This window comes from Rutidosis leptorrhynchoides, chromosome 3 (genome assembly GCF_046630445.1).
Source record: "Rutidosis leptorrhynchoides isolate AG116_Rl617_1_P2 chromosome 3, CSIRO_AGI_Rlap_v1, whole genome shotgun sequence".
NCBI lineage: Eukaryota > Viridiplantae > Streptophyta > Magnoliopsida > Asterales > Asteraceae > Rutidosis > Rutidosis leptorrhynchoides.
Window position 1 is genome coordinate 90171546 of NC_092335.1, and position 18032 is coordinate 90189577.

General features: G+C 34.9%; 1 protein-coding gene across 1 annotated transcript in view; it reads right to left on the bottom strand.

Annotated features, from left to right (window-relative positions):
• Nucleotides 1-18032, bottom strand: part of LOC139900187 (peroxidase 70-like) — an 84517-nt gene that overhangs the window by 11172 nt on the left and 55313 nt on the right. Inside the window, exon 5 of the mRNA XM_071882981.1 lies at nt 4734-4763. Within this exon, the coding sequence (XP_071739082.1) occupies nt 4734-4763 (30 nt within the window). The remainder of the gene's footprint in view (nt 1-4733; nt 4764-18032) is intronic.

Below are 18032 nucleotides of genomic sequence, written 5' to 3' on the forward strand. Positions count from 1 at the left end.
TGAAATGCTCGTAGAGGACCCAAGTTCACCTGGGAGCGTGAAGATCAGATGAAGACGAAATACCTGCATCTATTTCCAGAAGATTCGTCAACACCTTCAACAGCTTAAAATTTCGGGACGAAATTTATTTAACGGGTAGGTACTGTAGTGACCCGAACTTTTCCATGTTTATATATATTAATTGAGATTGATATTTACATGACTAAATGTTTCCAACGTGTTAAGCAATCAAACTTGTTAAGACTTGATTAAATGAAATAAGTTTCATATAGACAATTGATCACCCAAGTTGACCGGCGATTCACGAACGTTACAAAATTGTGAAAACTACATATTGTGGTATATATAGACATATATATATATATATATATATATATATATATATATATATATGGTTGACATGAGATTATGATGAGTAAGTATCTCACTAAGTATATTAACAATGTGTGATATACATAAGAAATGAGATTACTAAGTTAAGAAACTCGAAATGATATATATAACGATTATCGTTATGATAACGTCTACTAAATACATGTGTATCATATTAAGATATTGATATACTATATTTAACATGATAAAATGATATTTAAATTTATCATTAAGTGTGTTAACAATGAACTACATATGTAAAAACAAGACTACTAACTCAAGAATTACGAAACGAGACTTATATGTAACGATTATCGTTGTAACGATATTTTAATGTATGTATCATATTAAGAGATATTCATACATCATAATATCATGATAATATAATAATTTAACATCTCATTTGATATAATAAACATTGGGTTAACAACATTAATTGAGATCGTTAACTTAAAGGTTTCAAAACAACACTTACATGTAACGACTAACGAAGACTTAATGATTCCATTAGAATGTATATACATGTTGTGTTTTGATATGTATTCTTACAATTTTGAAAGACTTCAAGACACATATCAAAGTACTTCTACTTAACAAAAATGCTTACAATTACATCCTCGTTCAGTTTCACCAACAATTCTACTCGTATGCACCCGTATTCGTACTCGTACAATACACAGCTTTTAGATGTATGTACTATTGGTATATATACTCCAATGATTAGCTCTTAGAAGCCCATGTGAGTCACCTAACATATGTAGGAACCATCATTTGGCAACTAGCATGAAATATCTAATAAAATTACAAAAATATTAGTAATCATTCATGACTTATTTACATGAAAACAAAATTACATATCCTTTATATCTAATCCAAATACCAACGACCAAAAAAACCTAAAAACACTTTCATTCTTCAATTTTCTTCATCTAATTGATCTCTCTCAAGTTCCATCTTCAAGTTCCAAGTGTTCTTCATAAATTCCAAAAGTATAGTTTCATAAAAATCAAGAATACTTTCAAGTTTGCAAGTCTACTTCCAAGCTTTCTAATCCATTCCAAGTAATCATCTAAGATCAAGGAACCTTTGTTATTTATAGTAGGTTATCTTTGTAATTCAAGGTAATATTCATATTCAAACTTTGATTCAATTTCTACAACTATAACAATCTTATTTCGAGTGAAAATCTTACTTGAACTGTTTTCTTGTCATGATTCTGCTTCAAGAACTTTCAAGCCATCCAAGGATCCTTTGAAGCTAGAACCATTTTTCTCATTTCCAGTAGTTTTATCCAGAAAACTTGAGGTAGTAATGATGTTCATAACATCATTCGATTCATACATATAAAGCTATCTTATTCGAAGGTTTAAACTTGTAATCACTAGAACATAGTTTAGTTAATTCTAAACTTGTTCGCAAACAAAAGTTAATCCTTCTAACTTGACATTTAAAATCAACTAAACACATGTTCTATATCTATATGATATGCTAACTTAATGATTTAAAACCTGAGAACACGATGAACACCATAAAATCTTTGAAAGTGAGTTATAGTCCTATTTTTAAAATCTAATATTTTTGGGATGAGAATACATGCAGGTTTTATAAATGATTTACAAAATAGACACAAGTACGTGAAACTACATTCTATGGTTGAATTATCGAAAATGAATTTGCCCCTTTTTATTAAGTCTGGTAATCTAAGAATTAGGGAACAGACACCCTAATTGACGCGAATCCTAAAGATAGATCTATTGGGCCTAACAAACCCCATTCAAAGTACCGGATGCTTTAGTACTTCGAAATTTATATCATATCCAAAGGGTGTCCCGGAATGATGGAGATATTCTTATATATGCATCTTGTTAATGTCGGTTACCAGGTGTTCACCATATGAATGATTTTTATCTCTATGTATGGGATCTGTATTGAAATATGAAATCTTGTGGTCTATTGTTACAATTTGATATATATAGGTTAAACCTATAACTCACCAACATTTTTGTTGACGTTTAAAGCATGTTTATTCTCAGGTGAATACTAAGAGCTTCCACTGTTGCATACTAAAATAAGAACAAGATTTGGAGTCCATGTTTGTATGATGTTGTGTAAAAACTGCATTCAAGAAACATATGTTGATGTAATATATTTCTATTGTAAACCATTATGTAATGGTCGTGTGTAAACAGTATATTTTAGATTATCATTATTTGATAATCTACGTAATGTTTTTAAAACCTTTATTGATAAAATAAAGGTTATGGTTGTTTTAAAAATGAATGCAGTCTTTGAAAAACGTCTCATATAGAGGTCAAAACCTCGCAACGAAATCAATTAATATGGAACGTTTATAATCAATATGAATTGGACATTTCAGTTGGTATCCGAGCGTTGGTCTTAGAGAACCAGAAAATTTTCATTAGTGTGTCTTATCGAGTTTGTTAGGATGCATTAGTGAGTCTGGACTTCGACCGTGTTTTCTTTAAAAATGATTGCTTAACATTTTTGTTGGAAACTATATATTATTAACATGTAAATATTATGTGATATATTAATCTCTTAACATGTTTGATATTGTGTGATAGATGTCTACCTATAGCACAAATCCCATTGACTCACCTAATAATAACGAAGAGTCGAATATATATTGGCAAGATTCACAAGTTCCCGAAGAACCAGAAGAAGAGGAAACGGAATCGGAAGAAGAGGAACCGGAAGAAGAGGAACCAGAAGAAGAGGTTCCGGAGGGGGGAATAGTAGGAACCACAGAAAACCGGTCAAATAAAAGAAAATCCTCAACCAATGGACCAAAGTTAATAATGGTCAATGGTGTTTACGCTAAGGAAGCAAAATATTGGGAAAATTACCAATTTTCCGATGAATTGGATCCTGCTGAGGATTCCGATGATGTTATAGAAATTACCCCGACCCAATTTAATGAGGCAAAAGAAAATAATATGGGAAAAGGCATCAAAATAGAGAAATTTGATTCCGACCCCGATGAACTTTATATGTACCATCAACACCCGTATTTTCAATATCGTGACAATAACCCGGGAACCTCTAAACCACCAGGTTTTTCTAAACCAATGTGGAAAATGACAACTCGTATTAGAGGAACATCATATATCCCTAGAAGATTAGGAAAAAGAACCAAGTCCGAAGAAGAAGAAGAAACCAGTGATTCAGATTAGAGGGGTGTGAGCATGTTTTGTAATAAATGTATTGTAGTGTGCTTATACTTTTATGTTCTATGTAAAAATTGCTTGTATTGTTTGTTATTACGAATCTAATCCTTGTCTATTTTACAGTATAAAAACAAAATGGACATTAAGGGTAGACAACCGAATATTTTAGAAGACCTACTAGAGGATATGATTGAGGAAATCTTGTCTAGAGTCGGTCAGAATTCATCAGCACATTTAGTTATGGCAAAATTAACTTGTCAAACATTTGAAAGACTTTCCAGAAATGCCTTAGTTTATAAAAGGCTTTCCTTTGATAGGTGGGGTATATCACATTGGGGAGCTTTAAGTTACGCCGTGTTTTCTTTAAAGCATTAAATGCGGGGAACCCAAATGCAATTTTGGGTTAAGAACCTATTTTGACTCAACATATCCCAACATAGGATTTTGTGAATTAGAAAGAGCTTCTAACATGCAAGATAAAGAATCATGTTATACTTACGGGTTAGTGATGTTCGCTTCTTACCAAAGTGAGAAAAAGAACATCGGATTGCAGCTTTTAAATAAAACTTTTCCACAAGTGACGGATTCAGTAGTTGGGGTGAGAAACAAGGTTTTTATATTATTACGGGGCTGTTGAACATTACGAAACCCTCGTCCTTTTGATGACATTACAACATGCTGCCTAGCCAAAGGTCATAACGGTTATTTTCCACAAGACCAAGGATGGGAAGTCGTCTTAGTAAAACCAGAATGCATGACTTGTTTCTGGTCTTATGAATTACGTGTCTTTATTTCCTTTGCTGAACAACTTGCGTATTAACTAGATTTATCTTCAAAACTGTCCTGTATCATAGTGTACTATATTTCATGTTATATGTAATATAGCGAAGTTGTAAGTTTGAAGAATATTTGTATGTGATATATTATTATAATCAGTTTTTCATATGGAATTGTAGTAGTTGAATTGTATATTAGCTACTAAGTATGAACTTAACGGGAAATGGCACCGACTACTCAACACACCTTGAATATGAGCGAAGAGGAATTTCGTGCCTTTCTTGCTTCAAATATAGCCGCAGTACAGGCCGCGCTACATACCAACAATAACTCCGAATCTAGCAATACAGCTAACGGCGCAAGAAATCGTGTAGGATGCTCCTACAAGGAATTCACTGCCTGCAAATCTTCAGAATTTGATGGGACCGAAGGACCAATCGGATTGAAACGGTGGACCGAGAAAGTTGAATCGGTGTTTGCCATAAGTGTAATGACCCGGACTTTTTCGATCAATTTATACTTATAAGATTAATATTTACATAAATTAAACCTTACCAACATTATAAGCAATCTAAATTGTTGAGATTTATGTTTTTGAAAAGAGTTTTACACAACGTTTGACCGTCCAATTTGACCGATGATATCACGAACTATATAGCATACGATAATTATACGTTTATGTATATATATGTATTTATATATATTTAACATGATCTAAGGATGTTTAACATCTCATTGGGTACTAATAACAATGAGTTATAAGTATATTTTGAAACTACTAACTTAAGTTTTCAAAACGATAACTATACGTAACGTTCTTCGACATAAATACTTATAACCTATAATACTTATACATGCATCGTATAGATATGTATTTTATCACTTTTAAAGGGCTTACATACATAAAACAATATAATTATATTTACAAAAGATAGCTATATTTGAATCCTCGTTCCGTTTTCTCAAAGATTTCTACACGTATATCTAGGGTATATGTACCCGTATCATACGCAGCTTCTAGATGTATTTACTATTGGTATATACCAATAAAAATCTGATCCTTAGCAGCCTTAAATGATTAAGAAACATGTGGAACCAACCATTTGTCAAGTAGCATGAATTATTTAGCAAGAAAACAAAGTTAGGTATCTTTTTTTTCCTTTATAACCTAAAAACGTTTTTATGCATGCACACCATTTCTTCACCCCATTTTCTCATACTTACACTCCCATTTCTCTCTCAAAATACTCTTAACTTCATACTTGATCATCTCCAAGCATTTTCCCCATCATTTAGCTTCAAAAACAACCCTTAATCATCATAAGAAAAACCATACAAGAACACTTCAAGAATCCTTTCAAGAACACAAGTTTACTTCCAATCTTTCATCCAATTCCATCACTCTTTTAGTTCTAGGTTCTTACTCCTCTTTTACAGCAATCTTGTCCAAGTAACTTGAGGTAGTAACTTTGTTCATAACCTTATTCGATTCATATATATATAGCTATCTTATTTTATGGTATAAAATTTTAACAACAAGAACATAGTTTGAATGTTTTCAAACTTGTTTGCAAACTAAATAGATCCTTCTAACTTAACTTTTAAAATACTTCAAGACCTGTAATATAACTTAAATATATGCTAATTTAACAAGGTATAACTTGGTTTTTCAAAGAACACCTTAAAACTGAATCTACGGTGTCGGAGTGTAACCGGGGGCTGTTTTGGGTTGGATAATTAAAAACTATTTTGAACTTTGAATTGGAGGCTTATTTTCTGGAAAATTGATATTTACTATGAATATGTTAACACATAAAAATTTCATGATTTAACTCAAAGTATAAGTATTTTTAGAAAAATAATCATTTAAGGTTGTTTACATGATGGAAAATGATCAACTCCATAAGTTTTACTAAAGTTTGACCTATGACCTGTGATTTCGAATACAAACTAAGGTATTTACAGTTCATAGTCTTAAAGAGGGACTCGATCCAAGGAAGTGGCAAGTTGAATCAACGAAAACGGAGTTGTAACGAAGAAACTATGACCAAAACGAGATCGGATATCTAAGACTAGTTTAGCTACGAAAATAATTGGAGAAAATTAAATAAATCACATCTTTTTAAAATAACATGATATTTTATATATATGTACTCATAATTTAATTTTATATGGTTCAGGATCACCCGTAAACAATACGAGAAGATTAATCATAAGATCCCATGATTGTACGCAACACGTCATTTGACAACACCGGTACTTTATGTACGCAACACGTCATTTGACAACACCGGTACCGTGGGTCAAGATTAATCTCGACCAATACATATACGATGGGGGTTTTTATTTATTTCATTGGGGGTTTATTAAACACCTAAAAATGAACCATTAAAATTGAATTACTAACATCGGACTGCTAACTACGGACTAAGAAATTATTAAAACTATTAAAAGTATAAAAAGTATATATATGTGACGATTGTTTAAAATAGAAATATATTGATAAACTATATATGGATAGGTTCGTGATATCAATCGGAGACCAAGTCGAAATTACATATCTTCAAGACAAAAGTGAGTATATAGTCCCACTTTTAAACTCTAAGTATTTCGGGATGAGAATACATGTATTTTATGTTTTACGTTATGGACACAAGTAACTGAAAAATATATTCTACGTTGAGTTGTACCACTGGCATACTTCCCTGTAGCTTGGTAACTGTTATTTACAGCGGTATTGTAAACGTGAATCCTGTTGATAGATCTATCGGGCCTGACAACCCCAACCGGACTGGACGACCAGTATTCAACGGTTGCACAGTACTTCGTTTTGTGACTACACTTGGTACGGTGTAGTAAGATTTCATAATAAAGGGAATATGCGACGTGATTAAATGTTAAGTATGGTTACCAAGTGCTCAACCACTTAGAATATTTTTATTAAAATGTTTATATATGAAATCTTGTGGTCTATATTTATATCGCTGCCGGCATTAAACCTATATCTCACCAACTTTATGTTGACGTTTTAAACATGTCTATTCTCAGGTGATAATTAGAAGCTTCCGCTGCAACATGTTGAATTTAAACAAGATCTTGAGTATGCATATTTGTGTCAAAAATAAAACTGCATATCGGAGGATTTGTAATGTAAAATATGCTAGAAATCGTATTGTTATCATCACATGTAAAGTTTGTAAGTCTAAGATTATCGCTAAACGATAATCATCTTTATTTTGTCTAAAGCTTGTATCAAAATAAGAATTATGGTTTGTAATGTAAAATATATGCAGTTGTTCTTTTAAAAATGTCGCATATAGAGGTCAATACCTCGCAATGAAATCATACGTTATCTAACACGTTCTTATGGTTAAGGACGGGTTATGACATGTGGTATCAGAGCGGTGGTCTTAGCAAACCAGGTTTGCATTAGTGTATCTAACCGATAAGTCGTTAGGATACATTAGTAAGTCTGGACTTTGACCGGGTCTGATTTAAAAACCATTGCTTATCATTGTTGGTTAAAATTTATATGTAAATATTATGTAGTACTAATGGGTTAGTTGTTGTGTGATAGATGTCGGGCTCAAAACTTGTCATCACATTCAGCGACTCCGAACCAGAATCTTCAGATGGTGTTCCAGTCATTAACCTATCCGATGACGAAAATAATATCTTTGGAGAAGACTCACAAATTCTGGATGAACCGACTATAGAGAACCCGGAAAGTGAACCCGAGGAGGAAAGTGAACCCGAGGAGGAAAGTGAACCCGAGGAGGAAAGTGAACCCGAGGAAGAAATACAGGAAATTACAAAAGACGAGTTCGAACTAGGAAAGAAACGAAAGGCTAATGAATTAGAAAATTCAAATCCCGAGTTTAGTAAGGATGATGTGGCACCAACTCCACTAGACACTACCACCCCTATTCCCGCTATTCCTATTCGTTCTATCCCGGCATCCAGTTCTTCAGCCCCACAGCCAAAATATAGGCAGACAGCCAGGATAAGCGTTAAGCGATTCTTTGAACCTAAACGTCCTAGAAAATAGACCAAACGATGCGCTGCCGTATTAAACCATGGGATCATATAATATTTTGTATAATATTATTAGTGTGGTTTGCTTAATGTTCGATGTAAGATAAGCATATGTAAAATAGTGAAGTGTGAAATGCAATAATTTTCCATGGTTAAGTATTACTTAGATGGTAGTAATTGATTCTGTACTAAGCTATTAAGTATGGACATTAACGGGTAGGTACTACCCTAGATATAATTATAAAACGCTAATCAGAAGAAAAGGCTTTTATAATAATACCTGGTTCATATTATTAATAAGCTATAATGTACTGTAAATATACACTACATCTATAATATTCCATGTGAATAATTATTTTCTTTTCATTCTTATAGAAGAATATGGCGCGATTGAACCGAATGACGGAACAAGAAATCCAGGAACTCATCAATCAGCGAGTGAACGACAGAATGTTATGGGTCGAGGCTGCAAGAGGTGCTGTAGTTAACCCAAATCCTCGTGTGGGGTGCACTTACAAAACGTTTCAAGCTTGCAAGCCCTCATCATTCAGTGGAACAGAAGGACCGATCGGTTTAACCCGGTGGATAGAAAAGATGGAGACTGTGTTTAAAATAAGTGGTTGTGTTGAAAAGGACATGACCAAGTATGCATCGTGCACTTTACAAGATAGTGCACTCACGTGGTGGAAAAATTATGTGAAGGCTGTAGGAGGAGATGTAGCTTATGATACTCCTTGGGAAGAATTCAAAACAATGTTAATCAACGAGTATTGTCCAAGGAACGAGGTTAGGAAGTTGGAAGATGAATTACGAAGCCTGAAGGTTGTTGGTACTGAAATCACCAACTACAATCAGCGATTCATGGAATTAGTTTTGCTATGTCCTGAATTGGTTCCAACCGAAGAACGGAAGATTGAAATGTACAAAGATGGTATGCCCAAAAAGGTCAAGGCAAACGTTACAGCATCGAAACCTAAGATAATTCATGAAGCTATAACCATGGCAAACTAGCTAATGGATCAGGTCATCATGGATAAGAAAGCATCCAATACTGATGTGAAGGTATCAGGTAACAAAAGAAAGTGGAATGGAAATTATGATCGAGGTAACCAACAACAATCTCTTAAGAAACAAGAAACCATGCAAGGTGCAGGTAGTGGTTCAAGCTTTGGTTACAAAGGACAAAATCCTTTATGCAACCGATGCCACAAATATCACTCTGGCTACTGTAATGTGGTATGCAACAAATGTAATCGAAAGAGTCATCTTGCTGAAGATTGTAGGGCTCTCGTTACAAATACAAATGGTACCAAGACTCCTGCCACCAATACAAATAGAACTGCTTTGGCTACCATTACTTGTTATGGGTGTGGAAAACAAGGTCACTATAAGAGCCAGTGTCCGAATCCAGAGAAGAATAATGGATCTGCACGTGGAAGAGCATTTGTTATTAATGCTAGAGAGGCGTGTGAAGACCCGGAGCTTGTTACGGGTACGTTTACCATTAATAACTTATCCGCATCTATTATATTTGATACTGGTGCCGATAGAAGTTACGTGAGTAGAGGCTTTTACGCTAAATTGAATTGTTCATCATTACCTCTAGATGCTAAGTACATGAATGAGTTAGCTAATGGTAAACTAATTGAAGCCGATAAAATTTGCCATGATTGTAAAATAAATTTAGCCGGAGAAACATTTAAAATTGACTTAATACCCGTAGAATTAGGAAGTTTTGATGTAATAGTCGGCATGGACTGGATGTCCAAAGTAGGAGCTGAAGTTGTGTGTGCCAAGAAGGCAATTCGCATTCCTTGTAAGGATAGAATGCCGGTGATGATTTATGGAGAGAAGGGTAACTCAAAGCTAAAACTCATTAGTTATTTGAAAGCTCAAAAGTGCTTGAAGAAAGGGTGCTATGCTATCTTAGCACATGTTAATAAAGTCGAAAAGAAAGAAAAAGAGAAGTGCATCAACGACGTGCCTGTGGCAAGAGATTTTCCTAAAGTTTTTCCGGAAGAGTTGCCGGGATTACCTCCATTTAGATCTGTAGAATTTCAAATAGATTTAGTACCAGGAGCCGAACCAGTGGCTCGTGCTCCATATAGACTTGCACCGTCCGAGTTAAAAGAACTTCAGAGTCAGTTAAAAGAATTACTGGATCATGGATTCATACGACCAAGTACTTCACCGTGGGGAGCTCCGATTCTATTTGTTAAAAAGAAAGATGGATCTTTTAGGATGTGTATAGATTATCGTGAATTAAATAAGTTAACTATCAAAAATCGGTATCCACTACCGAGAATTGACGACTTATTTGATCAACTCCAGGGATCATGTGTTTATTCGAAAATCGACCTAAGATCGGGCTATCATCAACTACGTGTCAAAGAAGAGGACATTCCGAAAACTGCTTTTCGGACACGTTATGGTCATTACGAATTTTTGGTCATGCCGTTTGGATTGACGAATGCGCCAGCTGTATTCATGGACCTCATGAATCGAGTTTGTAGTCCGTATTTAGATAAGTTTGTTATCGTTTTCATTGATGACATTCTTATCTATTCCAAGAGTGAGCAAGAGCATGAGCAGCATTTAAGGTTGATATTAGAGTTGTTGAGAAAAGAACAGCTATACGCTAAATTTTCTAAGTGTGCTTTCTGGTTGAAAGAAGTGCAATTTCTTGGCCACGTTGTTAGTAGCAAAGGAATTCAGGTTGATCCAGCAAAAATTGAAGCCATTGAAAAATGGGAGACTCCTAAAACACCAATGCAGATACGCCAATTTTTGGGTTTAGCCGGTTATTATAGAAGGTTTATTCAAGATTTTTCCCGAATAGCTAAGCCGTTGACAACATTAACGCAAAAAGGGAAGAAATACGAATGGACCTCGGAGCAGGAGAACGCATTTCAATTACTGAAGAAGAAGTTAACTACGGCGCCTATTTTATCGTTACCTGAAGGGAACGATGATTTTGAAATATATTGTGACGCTTCGCGACAAGGTTTTGGTTGTGTTCTTATGCAACGAAAGAAAGTTATTGCATACGCATCCCGACAATTAAAGATTCACGAGCGGAATTATACGACGCATGATCTAGAACTGGGAGCAGTCGTGTTTGCATTGAAGATATGGAGACACTACTTGTATGGGGTTAAATGCACTGTGTTTACTGATCATAAAAGCCTTCAACATATTTTCGATCAAAAACAGCTGAACATGAGGCAACGTAGGTGGGTTGAGTTAATAAATGACTATGATTGTGAAATTCGTTATCATCCCGGCAAAGCAAACGTGGTGGCCGACGCTCTAAGCAGAAAGGAACGAGAACCAATTCGAGTACGAGCGATGAACATAAAAATTCGCATGAATCTCAACTCACAAATCAAAGAAGTTCAACGAGAAGCACTTACTAAAGAAAATATAGGAAATGAAATAATGAAGAAGTATGAGAAGCAACTCGTTATGCGGGAAGATGGAATTCGATATTTTGCAAATCGTATTTGGGTACCGAAGTTGGGTGGATTAAGGAAGTTGATATTGAACGAGGCACATAAGACAAGATATTCGATACATCCTGGAGTTGGAAAGATGTACCAAGATCTTAAGACGCATTATTGGTGGCCTAATTTGAAGATAGACGTTGCAACATATGTTGGGGAATGTTTAACTTGTTCCAAAGTCAAAGCAGAACACCAGAAGCCCTCAGGGTTACTTCAACAACCAGAAATTCCAGAATGGAAATGGGACGGTATTACCATGGATTTCATCACGAAGTTACCAAAGACTGCCTGGGGATACGACACCATTTGGGTGATTGTTGATCGTCTCACCAAGTCTGCACATTTCTTGCCTATAAAGGAAACGGATAGAATGGAGAAACTATTACGATTGTATATAAAGGAAATTGTTTCAAGGCATGGAATACCTATTTCCATTATATCTGATCGTGATAGTAGATTTACCTCAAAGTTCTGGCAATCACTACAGGAGACCCTAGGAACTCGTTTGGATATGAGCACCGCATATCATCCGCAAACCGACGGGCAGAGTGAAAGAACAATTCAGACTCTTGAAGACATGCTCAGAGCATGTGTGATCGATTTTGGAAACGGATGGGATAAATATTTACCATTAGCAGAATTCTCGTATAATAATAGTTATCATGCGAGCATTAAAGCTGCGCCATTCGAAGCATTGTACGGAAGGAAGTGTAGATCTCCTATCTGGTGGAATGAAGTAGGAGATCGACAATTAACTGGTCCCGAGATCATACATGAAACTACTGAAAAGATAGTACAAATCAAGGAGAGATTGAAAACAGCCCGTAGTCGCCAAAAGAGCTACGCCGATGTCCGAAGGAAACCATTAGAGTTTCAGATCGGTGACATGGTTATGCTAAAGGTTTCACCTTGGAAAGGTGTAATACGTTTCGGTAAAAGAGGTAAACTGAACCCAAGATATGTAGGCCCGTTCAAGATCATCGAACGCATTGGACCGGTAGCTTATCGACTCGAGTTACCGCAACAACTCGCCGGAGTACATAATACATTTCACGTCTCGAACCTTAAGAAGTGTCTTGCAAAGGAAGACCTCACCATTCCTCTTGAAGAAATTCAAGTTGACGAGAAACTACAATTCATAGAAAAACCAATCGAGATCATGGATCGTGAAGTTAAACGGCTCAAGCAGAGCAACATACCGATCGTTAAAGTTCGTTGGAATGCACGAAGAGGTCCCGAGTTTACTTGGGAGCGAGAGGATCAAATGAAACAAAAATACCCGCATTTGTTTCCCGATGACGCAAAATAGGTACGATTTTAAAATTTCGGGACGAAATTTATTTAACGGGTAGGTACTGTAATGACCCGGACTTTTTCGATCAATTTATACTTATAAGATTAATATTTACATAAATAAACCTTACCAACATGATAAGCAATCTAAATTGTTGAGATTTATGTTTTTGAAAAGAGTTTTACACAACGTTTGACCGTCCAATTTGACCGATGATATCACGAACTATATAACATACGATAATTATACGTTTATGTATATATATGTATATATATATATTTAACATGATCTAAGGATGTTTAACATCTCATTGGGTACTAATAACAATGAGTTATAAGTATATTTTGAAACTACTAACTTAAGTTTTCAAAACGATAACTATACGTAACGTTCTTCGACATAAATACTTATAACCTATAATACTTATACATGCATCGTATAGATATGTATTTTATCACTTTTAAAGGGCTTACATACATAAAACAATATAAGTATATTTACAAAAGATAGCTATATTTGAATCCTCGTTCCATTTTCTCAAAGATTTCTACACGTATATCTAGGGTATATGTACCCGTATCATACGCAGCTTCTAGATGTATTTACTATTGGTATATACCAATAAAAATCTGCTCCTTAGCAGCCTTAAATGATTAAGAAACATGTGGAACCAACCATTTGTCAAGTAGCATGAATTATTTAGCAAGAAAACAAAGTTAGGTATCTTTTTTTTCCTTTATAACCTAAAAACGTTTTTATGCATGCACACCATTTCTTCACCCCATTTTCTCATACTTACACTCCCATTTCTCTCTCAAAATACTCTTAACTTCATACTTGATCATCTCCAAGCATTTTCCCCATCATTTAGCTTCAAAAACAACCCTTAATCATCATAAGAAAAACCATACAAGAACACTTCAAGAATCCTTTCAAGAACACAAGTTTACTTCCAATCTTTCATCCAATTCCATCACTCTTTTGGTTCTAGGTTCTTACTCCTCTTTTACAGAAATCTTGTCCAAGTAACTTGAGGTAGTAACTTTGTTCATAACCTTATTCGATTCATATATATATAGCTATCTTATTTTATGGTATAAAATTTTAACAACAAGAACATAGTTTGAATGTTTTCAAACTTGTTTGCAAACTAAATAGATCCTTCTAACTTAACTTTTAAAATACTTCAAGACCTGTAATATAACTTAAATATATGCGAATTTAACAAGGTATAACTTGGTTTTTCAAAGAACACCTTAAAACTGAATCTACGGTGTCGGAGTGTAACCGGGGGCTGTTTTGGGTTGGATAATTAAAAACTATTTTGAACTTTGAATTGGAGGCTTATTTTGTGGAAAATTGATATTTACTATGAATATGTTAACACATAAAAATTTCATGATTTAACTCAAAGTATAAGTATTTTTAGAAAAATAATCATTTAAGGTTGTTTACATGATGGAAAATGATCAACTCCATAAGTTTCACTAAAGTTTGACCTATGACCTGTGATTTCGAATACAAACTAAGGTATTTACAGTTCATAGTCTTAAAGAGGGACTCGATCCAAGGAAGTGGCAAGTTGAATCAACGAAAACGGAGTTGTAACGAAGAAACTATGACCAAAACGAGATCGGATATCTAAGACTAGTTTAGCTACGAAAATAATTGGAGAAAATTAAATAAATCACATCTTTTTAAAATAACATGATATTTTATATATATGTACTCATAATTTAATTTTATATGGTTCAGGATCACCCGTAAACAATACGAGAAGATTAATCATAAGATCCCATGATTGTACGCAACACGTCATTTGACAACACCGGTACTTTATGTACGCAACACGTCATTTGACAACACCGGTACCGTGGGTCAAGATTAATCTCGACCAATACATATACGATGGGGGTTTTTATTTATTTCATTGGGGGTTTATTAAACACCTAAAAATGAACCATTAAAATTGAATTACTAACATCGGACTGCTAACTACGGACTAAGAAATTATTAAAACTATTAAAAGTATAAAAAGTATATATATGTGACGATTGTTTAAAATAGAAATATATTGATAAACTATATATGGATAGGTTCGTGATATCAATCGGAGACCAAGTCGAAATTACATATCTTCAAGACAAAAGTGAGTATATAGTCCCACTTTTAAACTCTAAGTATTTCGGGATGAGAATACATGTATTTTATGTTTTACGTTATGGACACAAGTAACTGAAAAATATATTCTACGTTGAGTTGTACCACTGGCATACTTCCCTGTAGCTTGGTAACTGTTATTTACAGCGGTATTGTAAACGCGAATCCTGTTGATAGATCTATCGGGCCTGACAACCCCAACCGGACTGGACGACCAGTATTCAACGGTTGCACAGTACTTCGTTTTGTGACTACACTTGGTACGGTGTAGTAAGATTTCATAATAAAGGGAATATGCGACGTGATTAAATGTTAAGTATGGTTACCAAGTGCTCAACCACTTAGAATATTTTTATTAAAATGTTTATATATGAAATCTTGTGGTCTATATTTATATCGCTGCCGGCATTAAACCTATATCTCACCAACTTTATGTTGACGTTTTAAACATGTCTATTCTCAGGTGATAATTAGAAGCTTCCGCTGAAACATGTTGAATTTAAACAAGATCTTGAGTATGCATATTTGTGTCAAAAATAAAACTGCATATCGGAGGATTTGTAATGTAAAATATGCTAGAAATCGTATTGTTATCATCACATGTAAAGTTTGTAAGTCTAAGATTATCGCTAAACGATAATCATCTTTATTTTGTCTAAAGCTTGTATCAAAATAAGAATTATGGTTTGTAATGTAAAATATATGCAGTTGTTCTTTTAAAAATGTCGCATATAGAGGTCAATACCTCGCAATGAAATCATACGTTATCTAACACGTTCTTATGGTTAAGGACGGGTTATGACAATAAGTAAGTGTGCTGAAGGAGACAAAGTGAAGTACGCTATGCATACCTTCACATGTATTGCGTTAACATGGTGGAATACCTATCTAGAGCAAGTGGGACAAGATGCTGCTTACGCGCTACCGTGGTCAGCATTCAAGCACTTGATGAACGAGAAGTACCGTCCCAGAACCGAGGTCAATAAGCTCAAGTCAGAGCTTAGAGGGTTACGAACACAGGGATTCGATATTACTTCGTACGAAAGACGATTCACAGAATTGTGCCTATTGTGTCCGAGAGCTTTCGAAGATGAGGAAGAGAAGATCGACGCGTTTGTGAAAGGGTTACCGGAGAGAATCCAAGAAGATATAAGTTCACACGAGCCTGCCTCCATACAAAAGGCATGTAGAATGGCTCACAAACTAGTGAACCAGATTGAGGGAAGAATTAAAAAACAGGCGGCCGAAGAGGCCAACGTGAAGCTAGTCAAAAGAAAGTGGGAGGAAAACGGTGATAAGAGTCACCAAAACAACAACAATTATCCCAACAATCGCAACATCAATCGCAACTACAACAAACAGCACAACAACAACAACAACAACAACAACAACTACTACAACAATTATCTCAACAATAATAACAACCGCAACAACAACAACAATCAGAAGCAGCTATGCCAAAGGTGTGAAAAGTATCACTCGGGGTTCTGCACCAAATTTTGCAACAAGTGTAAAAGAAATGGTCATAGCGCGACGAAGTGTGAGGTCTACGGACCAGGGGTTAACAGAACGAAAGGAACAAATGGTGTCGGAACGAGTAATGGCGGAGCAAGTAGTGTTGGAGTAAGTTATGCCAATGTAGTTTGTTATAAATGTGGAAAACCGGGCCACATTATTAGAAATTTCCCGAACCAGGAGAACACGAATGGACAAGGCCGCGGAAGAGTTTTCAATATTAATGCGACAGAGGCACAGGAAGACCCGGAGCTTGTTACGGGTACGTTTCTTATTGACATTAAATCTAGTTATGTTTTATTTGATTCGGGTGCGGATAGAAGCTATATGAGTAGAGATTTTTGTTGTCCATTGACGCCATTGGATAGTAAATTTTTACTCGAATTAGCAAACGGTAAATTAATTTCAGCAGATTATATATGCCGGAATCGAGAAATTAAATTGGGTAGCGAAATATTTAAGATTGATTTGATACCAGTAGAGTTAGGGAGTTTTGATGTAATAGTTGGCATGGACTGGCGGAAGGAGATGAAAGCAGAGATCGTATGTTACAAAAATGCAATTCGCATTGTACGAGAAGAAGGAGAACCCTTAATGGTGTGCGAAAAAAAGGGCAACACGAAGCTACATCTTATTAGTAATTTGAAGGCACAAAAACTAATAAGAAAAGGTTGCTATGCTGTTCTAGCACACGTCGAGAAAGTACAAACTGAAGAAAAGAGCATCAATGATGTTCCCGTCGCAAAAGAATTTCCCGATGTATTTCCGAAAGAATTACCGGGACTACCTCCACATCGATCTGTACGTAACGTTCTTCGACATAAATACTTATAACCTATAATACTTATACATGCATCGTATAGATATGTATTTTATCACTTTTAAAGGGCTTACATACATAAAACAATATAAGTATATTTACAAAGATAGCTATATTTGAATCCTCGTTCCGTTTTCTCAAAGATTTCTACACGTATATCTAGGGTATATGTACCCGTATCATACGCAGCTTCTAGATGTATTTACTATTGGTATATACCAATAAAAATCTGCTCCTTAGCAGCCTTAAATGATTAAGAAATATGTGGAACCAACCATTTGTCAAGTAGCATGAATTATTTAGCAAGAAAACAAAGTTAGGTATCTTTTTTTTCCTTTATAACCTAAAAACGTTTTTATGCATGCACA